The 23,436-nt window shown below is 41.6% G+C and overlaps 3 protein-coding genes across 3 annotated transcripts in view; all 3 read right to left on the bottom strand.

The window, feature by feature from the left end:
• upb1 (ureidopropionase, beta) overlaps positions 1–2,648 on the bottom strand; it is a 14,475-nt gene extending 11,827 nt beyond the window's left edge. The window contains exons 1-2 of the mRNA XM_019885271.1: positions 2,482–2,648; positions 1,771–1,889 (exon numbers count right to left, since the gene is read on the bottom strand). Of these exons, the coding sequence (XP_019740830.1) occupies positions 1,771–1,889; positions 2,482–2,585 (223 nt within the window). The 5' untranslated portion in view covers positions 2,586–2,648. The remainder of the gene's footprint in view (positions 1–1,770; positions 1,890–2,481) is intronic.
• Positions 2,649–5,644: 2,996 nt separating this feature from the next.
• Positions 5,645–8,540, bottom strand: c8h22orf15 (chromosome 8 C22orf15 homolog). Its single transcript, XM_019885101.1, has 6 exons — positions 8,490–8,540; positions 7,723–7,840; positions 7,464–7,550; positions 7,004–7,126; positions 6,543–6,614; positions 5,645–6,462 (listed from the first exon to the last, which is right to left on the bottom strand). The coding sequence occupies exons 1-6, from the start codon at positions 8,538–8,540 to the stop codon at positions 6,335–6,337; spliced, it is 579 nt and encodes a 192-aa protein (XP_019740660.1). The 3' UTR covers positions 5,645–6,334.
• A 3,126-nt stretch (positions 8,541–11,666) lies between these two features.
• adora2aa (adenosine A2a receptor a) lies at positions 11,667–23,024 on the bottom strand. Its single transcript, XM_019885309.1, has 3 exons — positions 22,513–23,024; positions 20,655–21,334; positions 11,667–15,074 (listed from the first exon to the last, which is right to left on the bottom strand). Exons 2-3 carry the CDS (start codon positions 20,990–20,992, stop codon positions 14,111–14,113), a joined length of 1,302 nt encoding a protein of 433 aa, XP_019740868.1. The 5' UTR covers positions 20,993–21,334; positions 22,513–23,024; the 3' UTR covers positions 11,667–14,110.
• Positions 23,025–23,436: the final 412 nt, after the last annotated feature.

The following is a 23,436-nucleotide window of genomic DNA, read 5'->3' as shown; positions in this document are numbered from 1 at the left end:
TAAAAAGTCTTTTTCTTTTATGTTGTTACTTTTCACATTTCATATTGCTAATGTCATGTGGTGTTTTCTAAAAACAGAATAAACTCACAAACATATCAACTCAAGAGTACAAACTGTATGTCTTCCTTCTGTACTGTATATATGTAACTTGTAGTCATTGTTAAGGCCTAAAAGGATATAAAGTGAGTTAATATGTTTACTAATGACTCATAGACTTGGGCTGTGATACGAGCCTTCGTGAATACCTTTCAAGTCCACTCCACAACGCTCCTTCAAATTGTGGACAAAGTGTATCAGTTGGCAGTTAATGTTAAACATTTCCATTCTGCTTTCTATCAAGAAAAAGAATGATTATAATTGACACACACATCAGGACAGGAAATCAGGTTTCAAGCATTAGTTTTAAAACATGTTCTGGTTCTTCAATAAAACATTCCCACAACTTCATACAGTAGGCTAATAATGTGACCAGTGTTAAAGATAGGCAACGGGAAGATTTCAAACCTCCAAACAGGACAGTGACAAACATTTCCCCTTCTGATACAAAGCTTGTTTTTCCTCCGTCGTTCTCTTGAGTTCTTGTCGGGTTCCAGCCGCATGTGTTTATGCCAGACGGACCAACGAGTAACCAACATGCAGAGGTCAACAATGGAGGCTGTTAAATCGTTTTTGTGCTCTACACAAAGACTCAGCTTGCATGGGGGACACTGTATGAATGAGATGCAGACATGGCAAACACACACACACACACACACACACACACACACACACACACACACACACACACTTGCATCCTGTAAAATCCAGATCTTGTTAAGCGCGTGAAAAGGGGGGACCTCTGCGGTCGGTCTCCATGGATTTGATACACACAAAAAGGCACTCCGGGCTCTGAAAAGGGCCGTATACTATATTATGGCCTGCTGCAGAATTCTGAACAAAAAAAGTTGAACGGACTTAACAAATCTCACTCTTACAAGATGTTTGGGTCCAAATTCAGAGAGCCGACTTTTCTTGTTTTGGGGGCAGTGAGATGAGCTAGTCATTGGAAGTCATGTCATTGAACCAATACTTTAAAGTCTGTTGAAATGTCCCGGGAGATCATCTACTCCAACTCCTCAGACCCCGATTGTGAGCAGTATCTTGAGTTGCTCAGTTTCATCGCATGTTGGTCTGGTCCCAAACTGCCTGAAAGAGTTCAGACAGGTTGTCAATCTTGCACCACAGGGGGACTACCGAGCATGGGGGAAGTTACTCAGCAGTGCTCCTGTGTTCCACCGCAACTTGCTCCGCCCCTTACTGGTTCTCTTTTGTGTGCCAATGACTGGAATGATGAGCATACAAGCTCACGGGTCAGTGAGGCGTCCTCTATTGATGAGTCCCCTGGTTCCGACCATCTATGGCATTCCTTCCTGTTGCAACGGTGGATGCTGATAGCCAATTTACCTCACGATTTGGCAGAGTCATGACACCAACGTGCCGCTTGACTGAGTCCATGCTTGGGTCAGATCCAGACCGCCCTGTGCTGTTATTCACATGTATAACATTCTGTTATACACGTACAGTACTAAATTGCTGTACAGAATTTGTTTTACATTACAGCAATCCCTCGTTTATCGCGGTTAATGGGGACCAAAACCACCCGCGATAAACGAAAATCCGCGAAGTAGCGACCTCCCCCCCTCCATATAGGTACATGTACATAATATTTATAAGGCCAAATTTAATGGTATACATGCATGTAGAAGTAAATTTTGAAGTAATTAACATGACCCACTCGAATCCTTCTGGGCAGCCTCAGCTGTTCTTCAGCTGCCTCAAAGCTGAAGCCTTTCAGCTCAAAGTCACCTTGCCGTGCAGCCTCCAGGGCACCCGCTGGAAGGTCCAGGATGCTATAGATGACATTCCCCGTTGGAAATTCACTATTCTGGTGTCACATACTGCAGTTCGTCATCAATAGCACAAACTGCAAAATTGCAGGGCTTGTATTGATAGGAGTTCAGAACGTATGCACGTTTCAATATTAATGCTTCCTTTATAGTGTACCGTAGAGTATTTCTTCGACAAGGATTAAGGAAATTCACTATTCTGGTGTCACATACTGCAGTTCGCCATCAATAGCACAAACTGCAAAATTGCCGGGCTTGTATTGATATGAGTTCAGAATGTATGCGCGTTTCAATATTAATGCTTCCTTCATAGTGTACCGCAGAGCATTTCTTCGACGGATTAAAGACAACTTTGCTTTTTAACCCTGACTGAAATATACGTCGGTCGCATTGCTTACATCTCAGCTTCCCTATACAAATACACTCTGACCTTTCATGTTTGTCGGTTTAGTCGAGTGCAAAAGGGTAAAGATCACACCGCAGAACAAACTGATCAAAGTCCACTTCGCTCCTCCGCTTAAATAACTGACAATAAACAGACGAGGCAAAAGAATGTGAACGAAGCAAACGAGAGCAACAATCTATTTCAACTCACGCGGTCTCCTTGCCAAATAAGAGGCGTTTGACCTCTTTCAGCTCAGATTTGGGAATGTAAGTTTCCAACGTTCTCTCGAGCGATTCCAATTGGCCTGCAGACATTTTTGCAGATCCTCTGGGTTTTTCTGGATTCAGCACAGCCAAAACTCTTGTTCGTGTTTATGTATCATTGTCAGTGCTGCGTCACACCAACGCGCCTCCTCTCAGTGTTGTTTGCTAAAGTTGCTTATTAACTGAAAAAAAAGATCTTTTTTCATGTGCAGTCACGATCAGATGATTGAAATAAATCAGAAAATTTCAACATGAACAACAACTATTCACTATTTTGATATTATTTCTGAAAGTTCTGCAATTAAAATACTTGAACTCACACAGAGTGTTTGGACAAAAATTGCAAACATTAAGAAGACCAAACAGAAACAAACTGAATCGAATATCCTGCTTTTAATGCCTGAGTCGCAAAATGACTCATCTTCTTTGTGTAACGGATCATTTTACCCGGATGCTGTCAAGGGGAGAAAAATGTTAACCCATTCCTACACAAAAGACAAGAAAAGCACTTTTGAGAATGTTACAATTTAATAAAAACTTGTATCTGAGGAGACTTCAAATACACCAGACGGCTGCGAGAAGTAACTGCCGAGTTCTCCTTCGGCAAGGTCATCTCATATAAACGAACAGTCCTTTCATCAAGACCAGTGGTTCTTAACCTGGGTTCGATCGAACCCTAGGGGTTCGGTGAATCGGTCTCAGGGGTTTGACAGAGCCTCTACCATATAATTAAATTTAAAAAATCGACTTCGGTCTTGAAATTTTATTTGCTTTTTTTCTGGTTTTAATGTTTTTTAATGTCTTGAATTTGTAAAAAAAAAAAAAAAAAAAAGATACTTTTTTTTTTATTTTACACTCATGAAGGGTTCAGTGAATGTGCATGTGAACTGGTTGGGTTCGGTACCTCGAACAAGGTTAAGAACCACTGATCTAGACATCTTGCTTTGTCTCACAGCGACGGGATAATACAATCACACAGACAGAGAGGAACACTGTCTACTTTCTTATCCTTGCACTGAAAACAAAAGATTATCGGGTTATACTTAACATTGAATATATTTTATACACACAAAGGCATGTATTTTTCGAACAAATGGAAAGCTGTCTCAGTGTAGGACTCACACATGCTCCTCATGCAATTGCACATGCTTCATTAATCGTCCGAGCACAGAACTTGACTTTTTTTCTCTTGTGCTTTTTTCCTGTAGTTAGGAGATTCATAATTTGGCACAGATTGCTCTAAACTTGGAAAATATAGAAAGGTGATTGTTTTTGGCTACTTACTCATGATTGTCTTAATGGCCAGCAATGGAGCATTTGAAAAAAAATCTCAATTAAAAAACCCTGTCTTTTGTGTTGTTCTCATTAGTAACAGGTCCAATCGTATGAATTTCGTATGAATTGATCACAAACATGAACAGTGAATTCAACAACAATGACCAAAAACCTGTTCAGTCTTTAGCCCTGATCTGGCATCAAAGAGCACATGAAGGGATTGAGGAAGAGGATTGTTATGCACTTTTCCCCATTTTTTTTTTCATCTTTTCATTTGGGTTCACACAAATGTTTAATTTTATTATAGTTATCGTTATAATAATAAAAGTGTCCCCAGATAGGCTTTGGTATAGCTGTCACAGCACTTGACAGTGTAAGCATGTAATACAGTATGCTCAAGTTCAGCCGAGTTCAGTCTCTTCAGCCTTGACCATGCATACACACAAGTTTACAAGTGTTTCATTTTTTTCTTCCTCTGACAGGAAAGGTGTCCCCAGTTGTTACATTTACATCATTTTTATAGGCTATTTAATTGAAGTATTGTCCTCTTTCGGTAAAAGTCTCCCCAGAGAGGCTTTGTTTAATTTATATGTATACAATGCAGTAGGCCAGGTCGATATGCTCAAGTTGGGGCTATCCAGCGTTACATAATTATTAAAAGTGTTAAAGTACAAATCTTTGTTTAATTTACTGCACTTTTTAATAGCCTATAGGCTAGGCCATGGTTCGCGCTACTTCAGCCTTCAGGCAAAAAAAAAATAACCGTGTTCATTGCTAATAGAGCACTTGAAACTTTAAGTACGTCTAAAGGCTTTCTTGACTTCTCCTTCCTGACTCTCACTCTTGATGAAGTGACTCATAGGGACCAGAGGCTAATATGACATGTTAAATAATGTCAATCAAAGCATTTAGTTTGTTCATATAAAAAAATTCCTGGGATTCAATGCATTTCAACCCTCCCATTTCGTTTGCCTGCGTGGTTTTTCTGCGACGCCGGGGGAGTGTCCCCTATTTCCAGATCTGAAAGGTGGCAACCTTAGTGACTGGTTGTGTTGGGCTTCCCAAAAGTGGCCATTTTGAAAGGAACAGGATGAGAATGGATTAAGTGGTGACAGTGTGGACTGCATTCACTGCATTCTTGCTAAAGAAGGTGGCAGTAATGCACCAAAAGTATTTGTTAATTGCCAAAATGAAATAGAAGTGTCAAAAAAAAAAAAGGAAGGACAAGATGAAGAAAGACAAGAAGAAATCATCGGAACTGATGTGTGCCGTATCGCTAGTTTAGCAGACAGCATCCTCAATAAGGATTTACTATTTACAGTACTAAAAGTGTGATAACGAACCAGATTTCTACCTTTGGTCACAATGCGACATGGAATTGTAATTAAACTAAGCCTTTTTATATGAAAAAGAAAAACTTTTCCACAGTTATGGGCGGAAGTTTCTAATCCAACCAGAGCTCGTTCGTTGCCGTCAACGCCATTTGTGAAGATTGGAGTTGTAGGACCAGCCAAACTCGATGTGTCATATAGGCCCTGCAATTAGCTGGTGACCAGCCAACGATGTTACCCAGCTTGTGGCCCAAAGTCAACCGGGGATAGACTCTCGCTAGCTCAGCCATTGAGTCTAACGAAGGGAAGTGGAGTCGAAAATGGATGATGGAAAAGGAGCCACAGATTAGTGTGCAACTCAAATACTGTGGTTAAAGCTGAACTACTTCAACCTCCCTCATGTTATTTATTATTGTACCAGTAGAGCAGGGCTGTCAAACTCATTTCACATACGGACTCGGTAGATGTCAAGTGGGCCGGACCATTAACATTATACCATACGCTGCTATAAATAACCAAAATATCATGTCTTTCCTTTGTTTTGGTATAAAGAGGCATTGGCTCATTGATACTGTCTGATGTGTTGGGTCTGTCTCAGAGACAGACTGAGACTACTGTTTTCTTCTCTGATCAAAACAATGTTGTCTTCTACTCTGATCAAAACAGTGTGCCCCCTAGTGGATTATCCATGAAGTGCATTTTATGAAAACTATTCATTCCGTGTCTTGAATGCATTTTTTCACTTTTAAATTATCCTGCGGGCCTGATCGAACCTCCTTGGGTGCCGGTTCCGTCCCGCGGGCCGTGTGTTTGACACCCCTGCAGTAGAGTGTCGTACATATTTCTTATATTTACTCGGTCTTGAATTAAAGCTACAGCATAGACGTGAAGTCACGGGTTTTGGCATATTTTGCGCAAACCCACAGCATACTTGTTAGTTTTTTTGTTTTTTTGTTTTTCCCCCTTGAACAATCGATAGCCGGACAAAGCAGGGCGATGCAACAAGAGCACGGGTGTGAATGTTACTGTGAATGCTTGTTTTGATGTGCTTTGCGCTTGAATGGCGATCAGACAGTATGTACCTGCCCTCTTGTCGGTTATGCTCGGCCCTAACTCATGCATGACCGCTGAGTAGGACAAGCGCTTAGAAATGAATGGAAGGACGGACAGATGCTGAATGAATGTTGGTGGTGCTCATTGTTGACAGGCATTTTTGTTCCAGCTCTGGCTAGCAGGACCCTTCCTGTGCGTGTGTCTTCTCCGCGCAGAGGTGAACTTCTTGTCTCTCTCTTGGCCAGGGTTGCACACTTTCCTCAGGAGCTCTGCAGATGAATCGTTTACAAATCCAATGTCGGGAGGATTAAAAAAAAACAAATGGTATCACTTGCTAGGCAAAAATCACCTTTTAATTCTGGATGGCTCTGGCTGACATTGTGTAAGAGGGAAACATACTGTTGGCCTCCGTTATCATTTCCTAGAGACAAAATACAGGTACATGTCCATTTTAATTGTGTTACATAGTATCTTGTTGCATCTTCCAAAACCAATGAAGGGAGAAGATAAGAAGCCTCAGTTTTCTTCAGAATTTGAAAAATGGGAATAATTTAACAATCTGTTTTATGATTGTAGCTGCAGGGATGTTTCTTCTATTTCAATTATATTTCATAGCTACACTGTACGTGCAAGGCAAAATATGATAAACAGTTCCTCGTAAAATCACTTCATGTCATCACTTTGTTGATGTGTGACATCTATCTCAACTTAAGCCGCCACATATGGTGCATGATTCTGATGTGATTTTGTCTCTCTTCAGAGAGGAAGAGGACGAGGAGGAGGAGGAGGAGGAGGAGGAGGAGGACTCACGGCAAACTTGGAGGAGGACATAGTGCTGTCTCTCTGCCAGCAAGCTGCTGGCCAGATCCACACTGAGCTCCTTGGTTTCTAAATTCACTACTGTGCCGTTGCGGTTCATTAGGTCCACGCAGTCTGTAAGATACAACAGTATCTTGTTAGGACACATAGTTTCCAAATCCACCTATTGTTGGATGGAAGCTGTGACGTAAAAATAAATAAATAAATAAAAAGTCTTTTTCTTTTATGTTGTTACTTTTCACATTTCATATTGCTAATGTCATGTGGTGTTTTCTAAAAACAGAATAAACTCACAAACATATCAACTCAAGAGTACAAACTGTATGTCTTCCTTCTGTACTGTATATATGTAACTTGTAGTCATTGTTAAGGCCTAAAAGGATATAAAGTGAGTTAATATGTTTACTAATGACTCATAGACTTGGGCTGTGATACGAGCCTTCGTGAATACCTTTCAAGTCCACTCCACAACGCTCCTTCAAATTGTGGACAAAGTGTATCAGTTGGCAGTTAATGTTAAACATTTCCATTCTGCTTTCTATCAAGAAAAAGAATGATTATAATTGACACACACATCAGGACAGGAAATCAGGTTTCAAGCATTAGTTTTAAAACATGTTCTGGTTCTTCAATAAAACATTCCCACAACTTCATACAGTAGGCTAATAATGTGACCAGTGTTAAAGATAGGCAACGGGAAGATTTCAAACCTCCAAACAGGACAGTGACAAACATTTCCCCTTCTGATACAAAGCTTGTTTTTCCTCCGTCGTTCTCTTGAGTTCTTGTCAGGTTCCAGCCGCATGTGTTTATGCCAGACGGACCAACCTGTAAAATCCAGATCTTGTTAAGCGCGTGAAAAGGGGGGACCTCTGCGGTCGGTCTCCATGGATTTGATCCACACAAAAAGGCACTCCGGGCTCTGAAAGGGGCCATATACTGTATTATGGCCTGCTGCAGAATTCTGAACAAAAAAAGTTGAATGGAGTTAACAAATCTCACTCTTACAAGATGTTTGGATCCAAATTCAGAGAGCCGACTTTTCTTGTTTTGGGGGCAGTGAGATGAGCTAGTCATTGGAAGTCATGTCATTGAACCAATACTTTAAAGTCTGTTGAAATGTCCCGGGAGATCATCTACTCCAACTCCTCAGACCCCGATTGTGAGCAGTATCTTGAGTTGCTCAGTTTCATCGCATGTTGGTCTGGTCCCAAACTGCCTGAAAGAGTTCAGACAGGTTGTCAATCTTGCACCACAGGGGGACTACCGAGCATGGGGGAAGTTACTCAGCAGTGCTCCTGTGTTCCACCGCAACTTGCTCCGCCCCTTACTGGTTCTCTTTTGTGTGCCAATGACTGGAATGATGAGCATACAAGCTCACGGGTCAGTGAGGCGTCCTCTATTGATGAGTCCCCTGGTTCCGACCATCTATGGCATTCCTTCCTGTTGCAACGGTGGATGCTGATAGCCAATTTACCTCACGATTTGGCAGAGTCATGACACCAACGTGCCGCTTGACTGAGTCCATGCTTGGGTCAGATCCAGACCGCCCTGTGCTGTTATTCACATGTATCACATTCTGTTATACGTGTACAGTACTAAATTGCTGTACAGAATTTGTTTTACATTACAGCAATCCCTCGTTTATCGCGGTTAATGGGGACCAAAACCACCCGCGATAAACGAAAATCCGCGAAGTAGCGACCTCCCCCCCTCCATATAGGTACATGTACATAATATTTATAAGGCCAAATTTAATGGTATACATGCATGTAGAAGTAAATTTTGAAGTAATTAACATGACTTAATGCTGCATACTAATAGATTTAAACATGTATAAGTGAGGTTAGTTTATGAATAATAAAATACAGTTAACATATAATTTTTTCTTTAAGTCCGCAAAAAGTCTGCAAACGGTCCGCCAGAAGCTGCGAAAGTCAGCAAAACAACAGCGAGTCACATAGAGCAACATATACAGTACAGTACTGTACTACATGTGTATGAATTTTTTATTTTTTATTTTTTTTTTATGAGTATGTTTGAAAAAATCTGCGATGCACTGAAGCCACGATATACGAACCGCGAAATAGCAAGGGATCACTGTATTGTGTGTATCGGTGATAAGGCGCCTCACCTTGTCTGTGGAGTACTGTAGGATTCTTGCCAGATGCATGGCAAATCACTCTTTCTTGACACATCTACTTGAAAAAAATCTATTTTGGATGCAACCACTTGACAAAATGAAATTGAGTAAATTCAACTCAACATTTTTTTTTTTCAGTTTAGGAAGCTCATACATGTAGATCTCTGGTACAGTATAAATGTTCATCATTCTGTTCTGTTATCTTAAGGGCCAATGAGTGACCATATATATATTTATTTGATGTGTGTGTGTGTGTGTGTGTGTGTGTGTGTGTGTGTGTGTGTGTGTGTGTGTTTGTGTGTGTGTGTGTTAAAAATAAACTTTGTATGAAATATTATTTTAGTATAATAATTTCACAAAATCCGTTGAATGATAATTACCGGACGTGTTCCTTTAATTCATCCTCCCAATGAAATGGAACATTAATTTTGTTTATTGTGGGTTCGCCTCCTTCAGCAATGAATGTGACACTGCCCCTTAGAAGTTGTTTCGGTGCCTTTGATCGTTCCCTTTTACTGTTGCTGTCCATTTGGAAGGTAAGGGACTTTATAGCAGAGAAAGTCGTTTGTTTTCATGTACAAGCTTAAGTATTTTAATACATTGCTGCGTGTTTTAATTTGTGATTTAATACATTTAATTTGTACAGTGGCACTTTAGATCGCGACATTTGATGGGAGGATTTTTGGTGGGGGAGCGGATTTAGTCAGGTAATCTGAGTGAGTTAAAACAAGCAATTTTTGTGTGGAGCGGATTTAGTCAGGTAATCTGAGTGAGTTAAAGTCCAGCCAAAACAAGCAATTTTTGTGTCTGTCGTCATTATTTTGATTCACAACACAGAGTCTAATGCCACTTGTTAGGTGGGTACAACCTGGACTGGTCACCAGCCAATCGCAGATCACATATAAACCGACAACGTACTCACGTGCCATTGTTTATGTTGTTTATATTGTCTATACTGTTTATACTGTTCACATTACATTACATTAGCTGCTATCTTGTCTTAGCTGTGTGTTTAATGCACAGCATGTTTGCATGTTTGCACTGAGGAGGATAGAGAGGAAGAAATTTCATCTATGCAGCATGTAATACATAAAGCATATTTGACAATAAAGATGACCTTGACCTTAACGCTGACATTCACACGTTCTACTTTGCGCAGGGGGCCAGGGTCATCTTGATATCATCAACCCATTTCGGAACCATCTAAAAAGAATTCGTTGCATTTGGAAACGCCCCTTCGTCATCTGCAAAACTAATATGGTCATCTCCACTTTTGCCCACTTCAACCTCTGAAAATACCATGATGATAAGCCTCTCCAAGTGCTCACTTATAATGTGAGAGAATGAGGAAATGCGTAGCTTACTCTGAGTTTCTCTCACTGTTTTTCTTTCGTAATAATAATAATAAAAGACTAATTTAAAGTCAGTCAAGACACCCAAGGACGCTTAAGTATCGGCAAAGGAGAAGGCTCTATCCAGAGGACCAGCGTTGTGCCCGACGGTGTGCCCAATAAGTGCTTTTTGCACAGCTACGAAAAAGCGAAAAGCAATGGAAAAAAAAATGCTTGCCGTTCCATGAACAGCATGGACTTGTCTCAACTGGTCCATGATACAAAAAAGGTGGAGGACCACTGCGTTAACTAATTTTATGGGCTAACATTGTTCAAATTACTGATCCTATTTTTCATTGTTCTTCTGTCTTTAATTTGGTGTGCAGTGAACATTTTCAGCACAGTGGACTTGTTGAAACACACCTGATTCAAATGACCAGATTTGTTATCTTGCTTCTTCAGAGCTTGCTGATGATCTGATCCTTTGAACAGGTGTGTTTCACCAGGGAGAGCTGGAAAACAGGCAGGACATCAGCCCTTGAGGACCGAGTTTGGACATCCCTGGGTTAGCACATCTGCCTCAGAGTTCTGAGCTTCAGGGTTCAAATTCTTCCTTTATATGTGGAGTTTGCTCTGTTCCCCCAAAACTTGCGAGGGGTTTCTCTGGCTTTCTCCCACAATATGTATTTAATTATGTTCTCCCTGTGCCTGCGTGGGGTTTCTCCGGGCACTCCGGCGCCCTGCTATTGGCTGGCAACCAGTTCAGGGTATATCCTGCCTACTGCCCGAAGACAGCTGGGACAGGCTACAATACGCCCGTGATCCTCCTGAGGATGAGCACATCAGAAAATGGATGGATATTTCAAATACTATGATTATAGTCATCAGATTAGGTGCAGTCTGAAATCCCCGCCAGCAGGTGTCAGTGTTGGAAGATGAGAGGGCAAATCTTGCTTGCTTGGCGGTTCCCCTTTTGACAATGAATAGTTGAACTCAGCAGGGAGTTGCAATGAAAGCACGGGCGAGGCTGCAGTCGTTGTTCACAACATGTACAGTATGCACACTATTTCATGACGTGAACCCCAGTGAAAACATTGTGCGTAAATGGCACATAACAAAGAATTGTGAAAGGTTGCACAGTGTCTCAACGTTTATCATGTATTGATATTAGGAGGATAATACAGATCATGATTTATTGAGATTGAATCATGTGGCATTTTACAGTACGTTTATCAAATGTGTTGATCCTCTAAGAGCTTGTGTGATATACTGTATAATAGCTCTGAATGGTGAACATAGGAACAAGCAGAAATGTTCTCCTCATTTTGAACTGTTGCAACATACCCATATGAGCAACCCCTCCGAATAGAAACCGAGGACAAGTGGTAGTCTCTGTGGTAAATGTTTAATAGTACTTGAGCACCCCGGGGAACATTTCAAACAGAAGTAGGCCCTGACTCCTCTAACCTGAATTCACAGGGGAACTGAAAGTAACGCTGGGAAAATAAAGAGCTCCAAAGTTAGTCTGACTGACTCAATACGCTTTTCCCAGGATGAGTGAACCAGATCTTTCTCATCAGTTCCAAATTTGATATGAGAAATAACCCCAAAAACAAGCCCCAATTACAATGAAGTTAGCTTGCGTCAAACGTAAATAAATCAGAACACAGGACAATGATGACATATTCTGTTGATTGCACTACAAAGAAGAGAAATTTAAAGTTCAAACTGATTATCTTTTTTTTTGTATGTTTGTTTTTTCAAATATTCATTCATTTTAAATTTGATGCCAACACCACATTCCCCAAAAATGTGGCGGGGACATGTTTACCGCTACGTTATATCACCTTTCCTAATAACAGCACTCAAGCGGCATTTTAGAACTGAAGACACTGAATTGTTGAAGCTTTGTCGATGGAATTCTTTCCCAGTCTTGCTTGATGGACAACAGGGGTCTCAAACTCAACTGACTTTTTGTGAGGTCGCCACTTGAGATAGTGTCTGGGTGTGTCTGGGCCATATCAGACATTCCACAACTAATCCAATCAACAGTTCAGAACATGAACATGATTGGTTACCCAGTCCTCCCTTGCATCTCCTTGGTACTTTGCATATGCCTCAGCAAGTCTACTTAAGTCATGGCATCTGATTTCTTAAGCACTGCAACTTTCTCTGTGAAACTAAGGTATGTTGGGGTGCCCCTGTGCTAACCCCCCCCCCACCCCCCCAAAAAAAAAAAAGTTTTTCGAGGAATTGGCTGTTCTCGTCCCCAAATTTTTTTCTTTACGGTAGGTTTTGAAAAAGACATGACTGGGATTGAGTGTCAGGATATGTTTTCCTTCCACTTGGCGTCACTTCAGAATTACATTTTGCCAAAAGTTGAGCCCTTGCAATGGGAGCCCATGAGTGATTAAAAACACACACACCAAGACACACAAAACCCCAGGGCAACGAAAAAGAAAAAAAACACAGGGGGCACACTAATATTAAACTTTGATGTTAAGTAGGAGGCCACAAAATATCATCCTGCAAGCTGCAAATGGCCCATGGGTCACGAGTTTGGAACCTCTGATGTAGAACTTCAGTTACTCAACAGTCGCCATTGTCTTCATAATACGCCACACATTTTCAATGGGAGACAGGTCTGGACTGCAGACAGGCCAGTCTCTGACTCGCACTCTTATAGTGAAGCCATGCTGTCATAGCACGTTAGTTTGGGTTTCCCACACAGAGCCACTATGGCTGTGAGAAACAGTAAATGCCTTGGCACCCAAGCATGTTAATCATATGCAATTTTCCCTACAGATTATTATTAGAAATATTGTTAAAACATTTTGTACCCAGAAGTCATGAAAAATTGTAGCATGTAGGTAAATACTGTATTTACGAATACAAGGACTGTTAAAGAAGCAATTTGGTGAAGAAAATGCTCTGTTGAAAATAAAGAAATTGTAAGGGACTGAGATTGGCTGGCAACCAGTTCAGGGTGTGGGATGGGCTCCAGCATGCCGGCGGCCCTTGTGAGGATAAACGGATTAGAAAATGGCTGGATGGATGGATAATGTAGGGCGAGATTTTGTGACTTTAGGAAAAGCGCACAGCCATTTAAAAAAAATAAAGGACAACGGAAGGCAACCTCGACTTGCTTTAGTGGGCCGCAAAAAAATGAGCGGCAAGCCAGATCTGGCCTCCGAGCCTTTGGTTTGACCTGTGCTTTAGAAGTGTGTTTCCAGACCTTGATTGAGCCCAGACACATACCTTGTTGGAAAAACTCACTGCACAGCACTAAAAAAAGAATGCTACAAAAAGTGGATTCTGTTCAGTGGTACATTCTGTCAAAAAGTGGAAGACTATTTTATTGTTCTGCCTGTCACCACATGTCACTGCCATGGATGAAGTGAACAAAGATACAAGATTGACAGAAAATAAATACTTTTTGGGCCAATGAAGTCAAATTAGTGAATTTCCCATGATACCCCTGATCATAATGATGATGATGATGATCTCTTACGGCACATTGGGGGGAAATAACTGGTTTCGAGAGTTCTGCAGCATGTACCCTCAGGTTAGCCAAGCATGTCAAAAGAAATTTGACCAGGGGAGTGGTGATAACTGCTGTGTGTGTCAAGACACGAGAGTGAGCTCACTCAGGCTGCTTTCCCTGTTCTGCCAGTTAAACTGTGGTTGCGCCCGGGCGGCACTCTGGTTCTGTGCCTTATTTTCCTCCACGCCTTGTGATCCCACCAAATACTGGCTCTGATGACAGATGGGCATTTGAGTCGGTCCGATGGGATCCATTTTGGGACCATTTGGCACAACAAGTGACAGGGGCGTTTGGGATACGGCCAATAGAACGCCCGCGACAGGGGAGAGGCGAGCAAAGTTTTCCGTGCTGCTGCCGCCCTGCTCGGTGCAAAGGTCAAAGTTCGCCTTGAGCCTGATGGAGTCGTTGAAGCTGCTGTGAAGCGAGTAGCGCTTACTGCCGCTTCTCCCCGGCAACTCCTGACGGCCCAGGATGTGGATGTGGATTATTTTCCGGAAGGTTTGCCGGAACTCGCGGATGCGATAGGCGTAGATGAAGGGGTTGACCACCGAGTTGCCGTGCGACAAGATGATGGCCACATACATGATGAAGAGCGGCGGGCGCTGGCACTTGGGACAGAAAAGCGTGAAGCAGTTGATGATGTGTAAGGGCAGCCAGCAGACGGCAAACAGGCCCACTATGATGGCCAGAGACTTGGCAGCTTGGACTTCTTTCTGGAGAGTGGAGCGTGACTTTTCCCCGTGAACCGCTTTGACCTCAATGAGCTTGAGTTGGTGACGAGCTGCCATAAAGATACACAGGTAGATGGCCAGCATCAGCAGCAGAGGAATCATCACACAGGCAAAAAAGTTAAAGTACACCATATAATCCATGACCACCACCTCCTCGAAGAGGCACGTCATCAGACCCGGTGGGCAATCGCTGCTTTCTTTCTCAGACAACTTGTGCCAGCCCATCATGGGGGTGAGGCCAATGATGATGGAGAGAACCCAGCAGACAGCGATGATGCACTGCGCCCGCTTGCCCGTCACCAGGCTGTTATACCTTGAAAGGGAGACAACAGGCTGATAAGTGACATCATTTCAGACGTCCGCATGAATGAAATGCAAGCGTTCCAACCAGTCGCGGGAAGTCGGGAACAGCCAGGCCTAAATGCTGTCAACCACTGATCTACTTTTACAACCTAATTTCTAATATTTGTTCCATAACATTTCTATCGATTTATACTCAAACCTATGGAAGCATATTGCTGCCATACCAGGGGGGAAAAGAAAACACAAAACTTATCATGTAAAAATGTGAGAATGGTCACGTAAAAATGTGTGATGTACCATGTAAAACCATGAAAAGTACAAAACGTGACAATTTTTGCCTCGTGGAAGACTCCCCAACTTCTGTTGCGACCTTGGTCCCATCCTGCAGCAGGAGGCAACGGCGGGTTCTTCCGAATGCAATGACACTAAACCTGGGATTGCTGAGGTTTGTACCAGAAGATTCCCTCATACGCAATGGCAAGAACATATACGCGAATTTTACATTGCCCTTTTTTATGTGACAAGTATCAAATTTTGATATGATCATGTCACGTTTTAACATCATAATTATTATGTTTTAACATGATCATTTTCATATTTTTACATAAGTTTAATTGTTGTTTGTTTTTTTTCCCCTCTCGTCTCTTAATTTTGTGATATTTTTCTTGACTGTACATTCGCAGGTAGGTTTATGTATTTCAGTTGCATGTCAAATTTTCATCGATTTGAATTATTTAAAAATGGACATAAACATATCAATAAACTCTATGTTTTTATATTTGACAGTCAAATGTGAATGAAATAAGATTGACCCTTATATAATACATATAACTAATAAACCCAATGTGTTTTAAATGAACGATGACAGATTAAAGTCATGTGTTTAAAGGACTTAAGAACGGGTGTATGTACAGTATTCATCATCCATCCATCCATCCATCCATCCATCCATCCATCCATCCATCCATCCATTTTCTAATCTGCTTTATCCTCATGAGGGTTGCGGGGTGTGTGTGTGTGTATCGGGGGTGGGGCTGGAGCCTATCCCAGCTGTCTTCGGGCAGTAGGCGGGGTCCACCCTGGACTGGTTGCCAACCAATCGCAGGACACACAGAGATGAAGAACCATTTGCGCTCACCTAGGGACAATTTAGAGCAGTGGTGTCAAACATACGGCCCGCGGGCCGGATCCGACCCGCAAAGGAGTTTAATCCGGCCCGCGAGATGATTATGTAAAGCAGGGTTGTCAAACATAAACCGGCCCGCAAGGAGGTTCAATCAGGCCCGCAGGATAATTTAAAAGTGAAAAAAATGCATTATTAAAGACACAGAATTAATATTTTTAATAAGGTGCAATTCATTGAGTATCCGCAAGGGGACACTGTTTTGATCAGAGAAGAAGACAACAGCAGCCTCAGTCTGTCACTGAGACAGACCCATGACAGCAGACGCTTTCAATAGCACTTTCACATTTACACATTTAATAGCACTCTCCTTAGTTTGTAAGGTGTAGGCAGGGATTACCTTTAGATTTTATATGCATGTGTACATGGTTTAAAACTTCCTTTCTTCATAAATCTTGTTTAATCTTAAAGTGCTTTACTGTATTCATAACTTTGCTGCTGTGAATTGGGAATTTCTCCATTGCGAGACTAATAAAGGTTTTCTTATCTTATTTTATCTTATTTTTCAATACCAATTACTTGTTAAAGTTTGTACAATCAGTGGGATCAGTTGCAATGCATATATGTGAATGATAAAAGTAAATTGCACATTTGTCGAAGGAAATGTAAGGTGGTTCATGAAATATTTTGTAAAAGATATGTTCGTTAAATTTCAACATTTTCCTAATGTTCTTGTGCTTCTTTATACCAAAACAAAGGAAAGACATATTGTTTTGGTTATTTATAGCAAAGTATGGTATCATTTTAATGGTCCGGCCCACTTGACATCTACCGAGGCCGTATGTGGCCCACCATGTGAAATGAGTTTGACACCCCTGATTTAGAGTGTCCCATTAACCTGCCGTGCATGTTTTTGTTATGTGGGAGGAAATCAGAGTACCCGGAGAAAACCCACGCAGGCACAGCGGTAACATGCAAACTCCACACAGAATCGAACTCTGCACCTCTTCTGCACTGTGAGGCCAATGTGCTAACCTGTCGCCCACCGCGCCGCCATGTCTTCATCACTTAAATCAAAATTATTTGAAAGAGGTTCATGCACTTTATGCTATTTCATTGATATGCATAACATTTTTGTATTTCAGATACCAACGCATTTCAAAACCTTATTGAGATTTCTTGATGGAGTTTTGTTTGTTTGTTTGTTTTTTTGCATTTGGCCTGCACCAATAATGCTACACATATTTAGGACTTATTATATAAACTAACAGTAGCCAATAGCATCCTATCTAATTAATCAGGATTTGTTAACGATTAGGGGAGTCATTAAACCAAAAACCAAAAAATTATGCCAAAAATGGGAGTAAAACACACACCACTCCTATTACACATCAGGTGAACACAAACAAGTACTAACATTAACGACATGGAAACATGTCATTAGTTCTACCCAAAACTACAGAAGGCTACAACGATTTACAAATGCAGCGAGGCATGGTGGGAAAGTCCTTCGTCTTTTTCTCAATTTCAAAAATGATGTTGACAAACAAGTTGCATTACTGCTACATACCGGAAATGTGGACCGAAGATGTACTGAAATATTTTGGTCAACCAAATGGAAATTAAACTCATTAACTTTAACTCAATTGAGCTTGGGGAATATGCAATGTCATTGATTTTAAAATTCACAGATTCATGCTATCTAAATGATGAAATTCTACAAATGAAAACACTAGAAGAGAGAGTGCATTGCTTCCACTGCATGTATTTGGGTGTTCGAATTTTCGTCGAATCGCATTTCAGCTTCGATGCGTTGTCATTTCAACCGAATCTGACTCGGGCCTTCATAATCAGTACAGTAGTGCCGGCCAATGTTCAACTTTCTGAGCAACCAATCAAATTTCAAGTGAACTGCCCCCTTGATGACATCAGCATTTGTCCATCATCTGATAGGCTGGCCAAAGCAACCCAAACTCGACAAGCAAAACACATCTTTAGCGATCCGAATACATAATTGCCTTTAATTAACCATCAATCATCAGCATCGCTGGTCAGTAAGATGTATTCGAATTCAGTATTTTATTGTTTTGTCCTGTTAGTTGATAAATATTGGTTCCGAATTGCTCCAGAGGATGTTTTGAGCACAGTTGCTTGCTTGTATGTTTTGCGTAAATGTGTAGTATTGATGGTTTCTAAAACTGCAACGTGACAGTGGTGGTGTTACGAAGTGAAGTAGGCGCCAACTCAAGGCACAGGTACTAAATGCACTGCCTGCCACCGCTTCCAATTTCCAAGACTAATCTCATCGAGGGTGGACAGCGCTGTAATTCTAAATGTCTAAGTTTGGTATGAATCACAACAAGGTCTCTTCCTGGGCTTGAAGAGGAGGGGGAGGGCTAAACAAACAAGTCTGTAAGTTCTTCTAAGTCTATTTTCAGGGCGCATGCTGCACAGTGTGGGAGAGCAGCTGAAACGTTTGGTTGGTTCCGATCGCATTCTGCAGATGTTAAAGTGCAAATGTCAGTGTTACAACAACAGCGGCCCTCCTCCTCTGTCAGAAAAGCAAACGCGGAGAAGCTGTCAATTGTATACCAGTCGTGTGGAGGGTGTCTGCTTGTGCCATGGAAACAGGAAACACAATGCGGTCTCAGAAGTTACAACAGGAAAAAAAAGGTCAGAGCTGAAATGTGTTTCAACAATGCCTTCACACGCTGGACATGTGAAGAGACGAGTGTTTGATCTCGTCTGCGGAAGCAATTAGAGCCAAACGCAGTTGATTACTCCAGGGAGACACGGCCTCATGGGGGAGGCCATTTCTGGCCACACTCAGCTGTGACTTTGGGGTTCAAATGTCTCATTGCCACTGATGGATGGATGTCAAGTACAGTCAAACCTCGGTTTTCGTCCATAATCCGTTCCAGAAGGCTGTTAGAAAACCCAATTGTTCGAAAACCGAAACCACGCTCTTTTTAAAATAAAAATGTTTATTGAACATGTCTGCTCACAATGGAAAGCAACACGAGGAAGCGTCACTTCCTCATGTAAGGAAGGCGAGAGGAGTCAAATGGTGCATTCAAGTGCGCTCAGTTTGTTCGAGAACCGAAATTTGTTCGTCATCCGAGGCATAAAAAACTCGAAATTTTTGCTCGAAAACCGAATTGGTTGAGAACCGAGACGTTCGAAAACCGAGGTTTGACTGTACAGTACTTGTTAGTGTGGCTCCAGTCTCAGGCCCACATCGACAGCAGATGGGAGAGTGAAGTGAACAATAATGCACGCTGTAATCGTATGTAGGCAGTTTGTATTGGTTGAATGGGTGTCTTTCAGCTAGAAATCATACAAGAATAACGGCAAAATGAGTCGATTTGACCTTTTCCCCGTTGCTAACAGTTTGAAATGTACTCAAACCCCTAAAATGCAATCGTTTGTACAATTGTGAAAGAGCTACGGAACTTTTAGCATCTGATCTAGCATGTCTTCCATAACAGGGGTCACCAACTCCGGTTCTCGAGGGCCCCTATGTTGCATGTTTTCGATGTTTCCCCTCCTCCAACACCTGATTCAAATGATCTGCTCACCGGCAAGCTCTACAGGTGCCTGAGAACGATCCTTCTATTTATGTTAAATCATAAAATATAACTCTTGTTCTTATCATTGATATTTACAATTCACTGTTTTATAACAAACAACCAAAAACCTGAAATAATAGTCAATACAAATTTTTCCAAAAGCGTATTGGGTCAGCCTATTGTTATTTACTTGCCTTTCTTAACAGAAAAAAAAACAATATTCAAGTGCTTGAATGTTATTCTTGATGAATTCTTGACTTCTCACGCAAGCTTACGGATCACAATTGTTTTGTAAAAACAAAAAAGATGGATTCAGTTCAAAATTCCCCATTGGCGTTCAAAATCGTAAAACATTGAAAGCTCACATAAATTGAAAGTCCGTATGACAGCACTTTATGATGCTGGTTGTTCCCTTTTTGCTTTTCATAATTGGCGTTCTCACAAATCCGTTAAGCGCTGTACATTGAAATGTATGATCAGCCATTTATTACAACAAATGTGAACCGGAATTCCCGTAGTCAGAATTCACATTCACGCTTGACAATCTTATCTCCAAAATATCTTCCATTCCCTTTTTTACCTCCGTTTAAGGAAAGGTGACGTCTGTATTCAGAGCTTCCGCACCAAAAGTGACATGTGTAGCAGCTTTCCAAGCAATTGGTGTTGGGTGGTACCTTGCTCAAAGGCACCTCAGTCGGACGAACACGGGAGATGCATTGCCTTATGTCCCGATGCAAATGCAAATTTTGGTATTGTCTCCTGTACCCTAACACCACAACTACCCAACAAACTGGCATTCTTTTGAACGCAGGATCTCAGTACCAAAAAAAAAAAAATTGTTACTAAAGCTTTGAAAATGTCGGTAGCTCTTCAATCAAAGAGATGAACCAAAACTAACCTGAGCGGGAGCTTGATTGCAATGTAGCGGTCCATCGCGATGGCCAGCAGGCTGAAGATGGAGCTCTGGGTGAGAATGAGCACGAAGCAGGCGATGAAGAGGCACCCATAGAAGTTGGAGCAGAAGCCGATGCTGATCACAATGGCGAAGGGAATGGCCAGGACGCCCACGGCAATATCAGCCACAGCCAGTGACACCACAAAGAAGTTGGTGTTGCTCTGCAGGTTGCTGTTGAGGAACACGGCCCAGCAGACCAGCACATTGCCCAGCACGGAAAAGATGGCAATCAGCAGCTCCACCACGATGTAAGGCGCAGATGCGGCGGGGTTTTTCAGCATGATGAGAAAAGAGGATCTTTTATTGATGAGGACGGATGAGGCCTCACCTCAACTACCATAGTTAAGGCCTGGCAACCACTGAGCTCAGCGTCTTCACCTCCGACCTTCGGCATCCGACGCCAACACTCATTCCCGCGTGTTCGTCACCTCTAACTGCTGATAAGAAGCTCGACCCAACGGCGGAGGAAGTCCTCGTCACAAAACGCCAGACCACAACAGTTGCATCCTCTCTTGCCAAAAACTCTCCTCTGCGGTCCTTCCCCTCTGTGGATTTTTCCCATGAAATCTCTCAAGGGGCTGAGATGTTACCAGCAACGCACACCGCTGGAGCACTCTAGTTTGCTGTAGAGCAGACAAAGAGGAAATGCTTTGACAATGAAGGAAATGTGCAACACAATCTTGCATTACATGGGCGATGTCCAAAATAAACATTTAGGTTTATTTAAATCTTCTTATTTACTTAGACTTGAAGAATTATATGCATTGTCTAATATATGTAAGCATATATACTGTAATATATAAATATATTTAGAAAGAGAGAGAGAGAGAGAGAGAGAGAGAGATGCGCAGCACTCATACTGATCTAATGGTTGAATTTCCATGGATATCAAATCAACGGCGATGAATAAGTAAGAAAAACATTTACCGTACATGACATGCAAAGTTACAAGATACTTGAGAAAATAGAGATGCCACAGGTGGCAGATGTCTACAATAGGAAGCGAAAGGGAACGTAAGTGAGCTGTCACTGTGGTTCACCACACCTGCCTCTCAGGCCATAAATGCAAATGGTGTTGACATGCGCTTTCATTCCATTGTCATCTTTTTTTTTTCCCATCTGTAACTCTTTAAAAGATGCTCTGCTTAAAAAAAATGAACGTGTATCACATTTTGGTTAGGATGAGAGGCATGCAGTGTGCTCTGATTGAATGATTGACGTACAGCAATGTAAAATAGCATACGTTGGCTGTGACTGTGCCATTTGGGGGATTTACAGACAATGTTCACTTGGGGGAATTTCCATTTACATGGTGTCACGCAACATGTCAAGAAAGTTGACAAAAGTTTTGGATCAAACTTTAAACCTTAGCCTCATTTATGTCCCACCCAGACATGCGATGGTATTTGTAGATGAAACCAAGGACGATTTATTTTCTTTTTTTCTGAATACAATGTATGATATCACTGTGAATGTGTGGATAAAGCACAATATTTATTGAATGCATTTCTATATGACATACATACTTATACAAATACACATCCTGATGAAAAAAAAATGATGTCATTGACCTTTGAATGAAATCATATCCAATTCAATTTGCAAGACAACTACATTCCTGGGAGACTCCATGAGGTACACCTTCACATCCAGCCATAAAACATGTGTCCCCACGCCATGTATCGTGCCCCCTATTTTATTAACTGAGTCCCTCTTTGCCTGTGTTGTTTAAAAGCGCAAATATCCTGTGCTCTCCTGTGTTTGTTACATTTGCTGTGTGTATGTAATAAAAGCAACATACCTGATTTCTCTCTTGTCCAAAAGCAATCATGCAGATGTGGTCTAACACCGTCGCCCTGCAGCTTCCCTGCTCTCAGTGCGAATATCACTGATCAATAACTTTTTTTTTTTTAAGTTCAATTTCTCAAACAAAAGAGGCACACCCTCTCTACATGCGCCGTATGGCGGTTTGCTGTTGAGTGAAGGCTTAGCTAAAAGCCTGCTCCGTGGGCAGATGTGTGCCTATCTCTTTATGACACTTTCAAGTGTGACACCAGAGACGAGCCAACTATTCATGCAGACATGCTTTTTTTTCCCACCCTGGGCGCCAAACCGTAATAGAACATTTGATTTTATTGTTTACGATGGCTCATGTCTTTTATTGGAATCCCTTGATGTTCCCTTGAATTGAATTATAAGACTGAACGGAAAGTTTGGTTCGCGAAATATTTGGTCGGTGAATGTTTTTATTCTTTTGCCTTCTTACACAACCATATGAATTTGTTCTAAACCAGTCAATATGTTAGTGAAGTAGATTTCCAACTATCAGTCAATATGATTCAGATTTTTTTTTTTTTACTGCCATGAAAATCTGAGGTTCCTTACTGAAAATGCTTCGCAAGTCCTTTCCCACTGCTTGTTTTTTGTGTTTTGTCATCTTCAGTTTTATCTTAAACTAGATGACAAAAATGAGAAGCAGCAGCAACCCTGAAGTACCGGAAAGCCAGAGTATCCTCTGCTTTGAAAGCCTCCAATATTGTGGACTCCAATCCAAGGGCAACAAAGGTCAATTTAGCTTCCCTGGGAATGGAAGCATAAAGCAAAAGAACGCAACAGTTCAACATGATCCAAAATATACCTCATCATGTTTCGAATATGGTGGAGGCAAAGTGATGGCGTTGGCATGTATGGCTGGTCAAGGAACAGGAATTTAATGCTATTCATT

This window comes from Hippocampus comes, unplaced genomic scaffold (genome assembly GCF_001891065.2).
Source record: "Hippocampus comes isolate QL1 unplaced genomic scaffold, H_comes_QL1_v1.1 scaffold45, whole genome shotgun sequence".
Taxonomy (NCBI): Eukaryota; Metazoa; Chordata; class Actinopteri; order Syngnathiformes; family Syngnathidae; genus Hippocampus; species Hippocampus comes.
The sequence above is the reverse complement of the archived record's forward strand: the minus strand, read 5'-3'. Positions and strand labels throughout refer to the sequence as shown.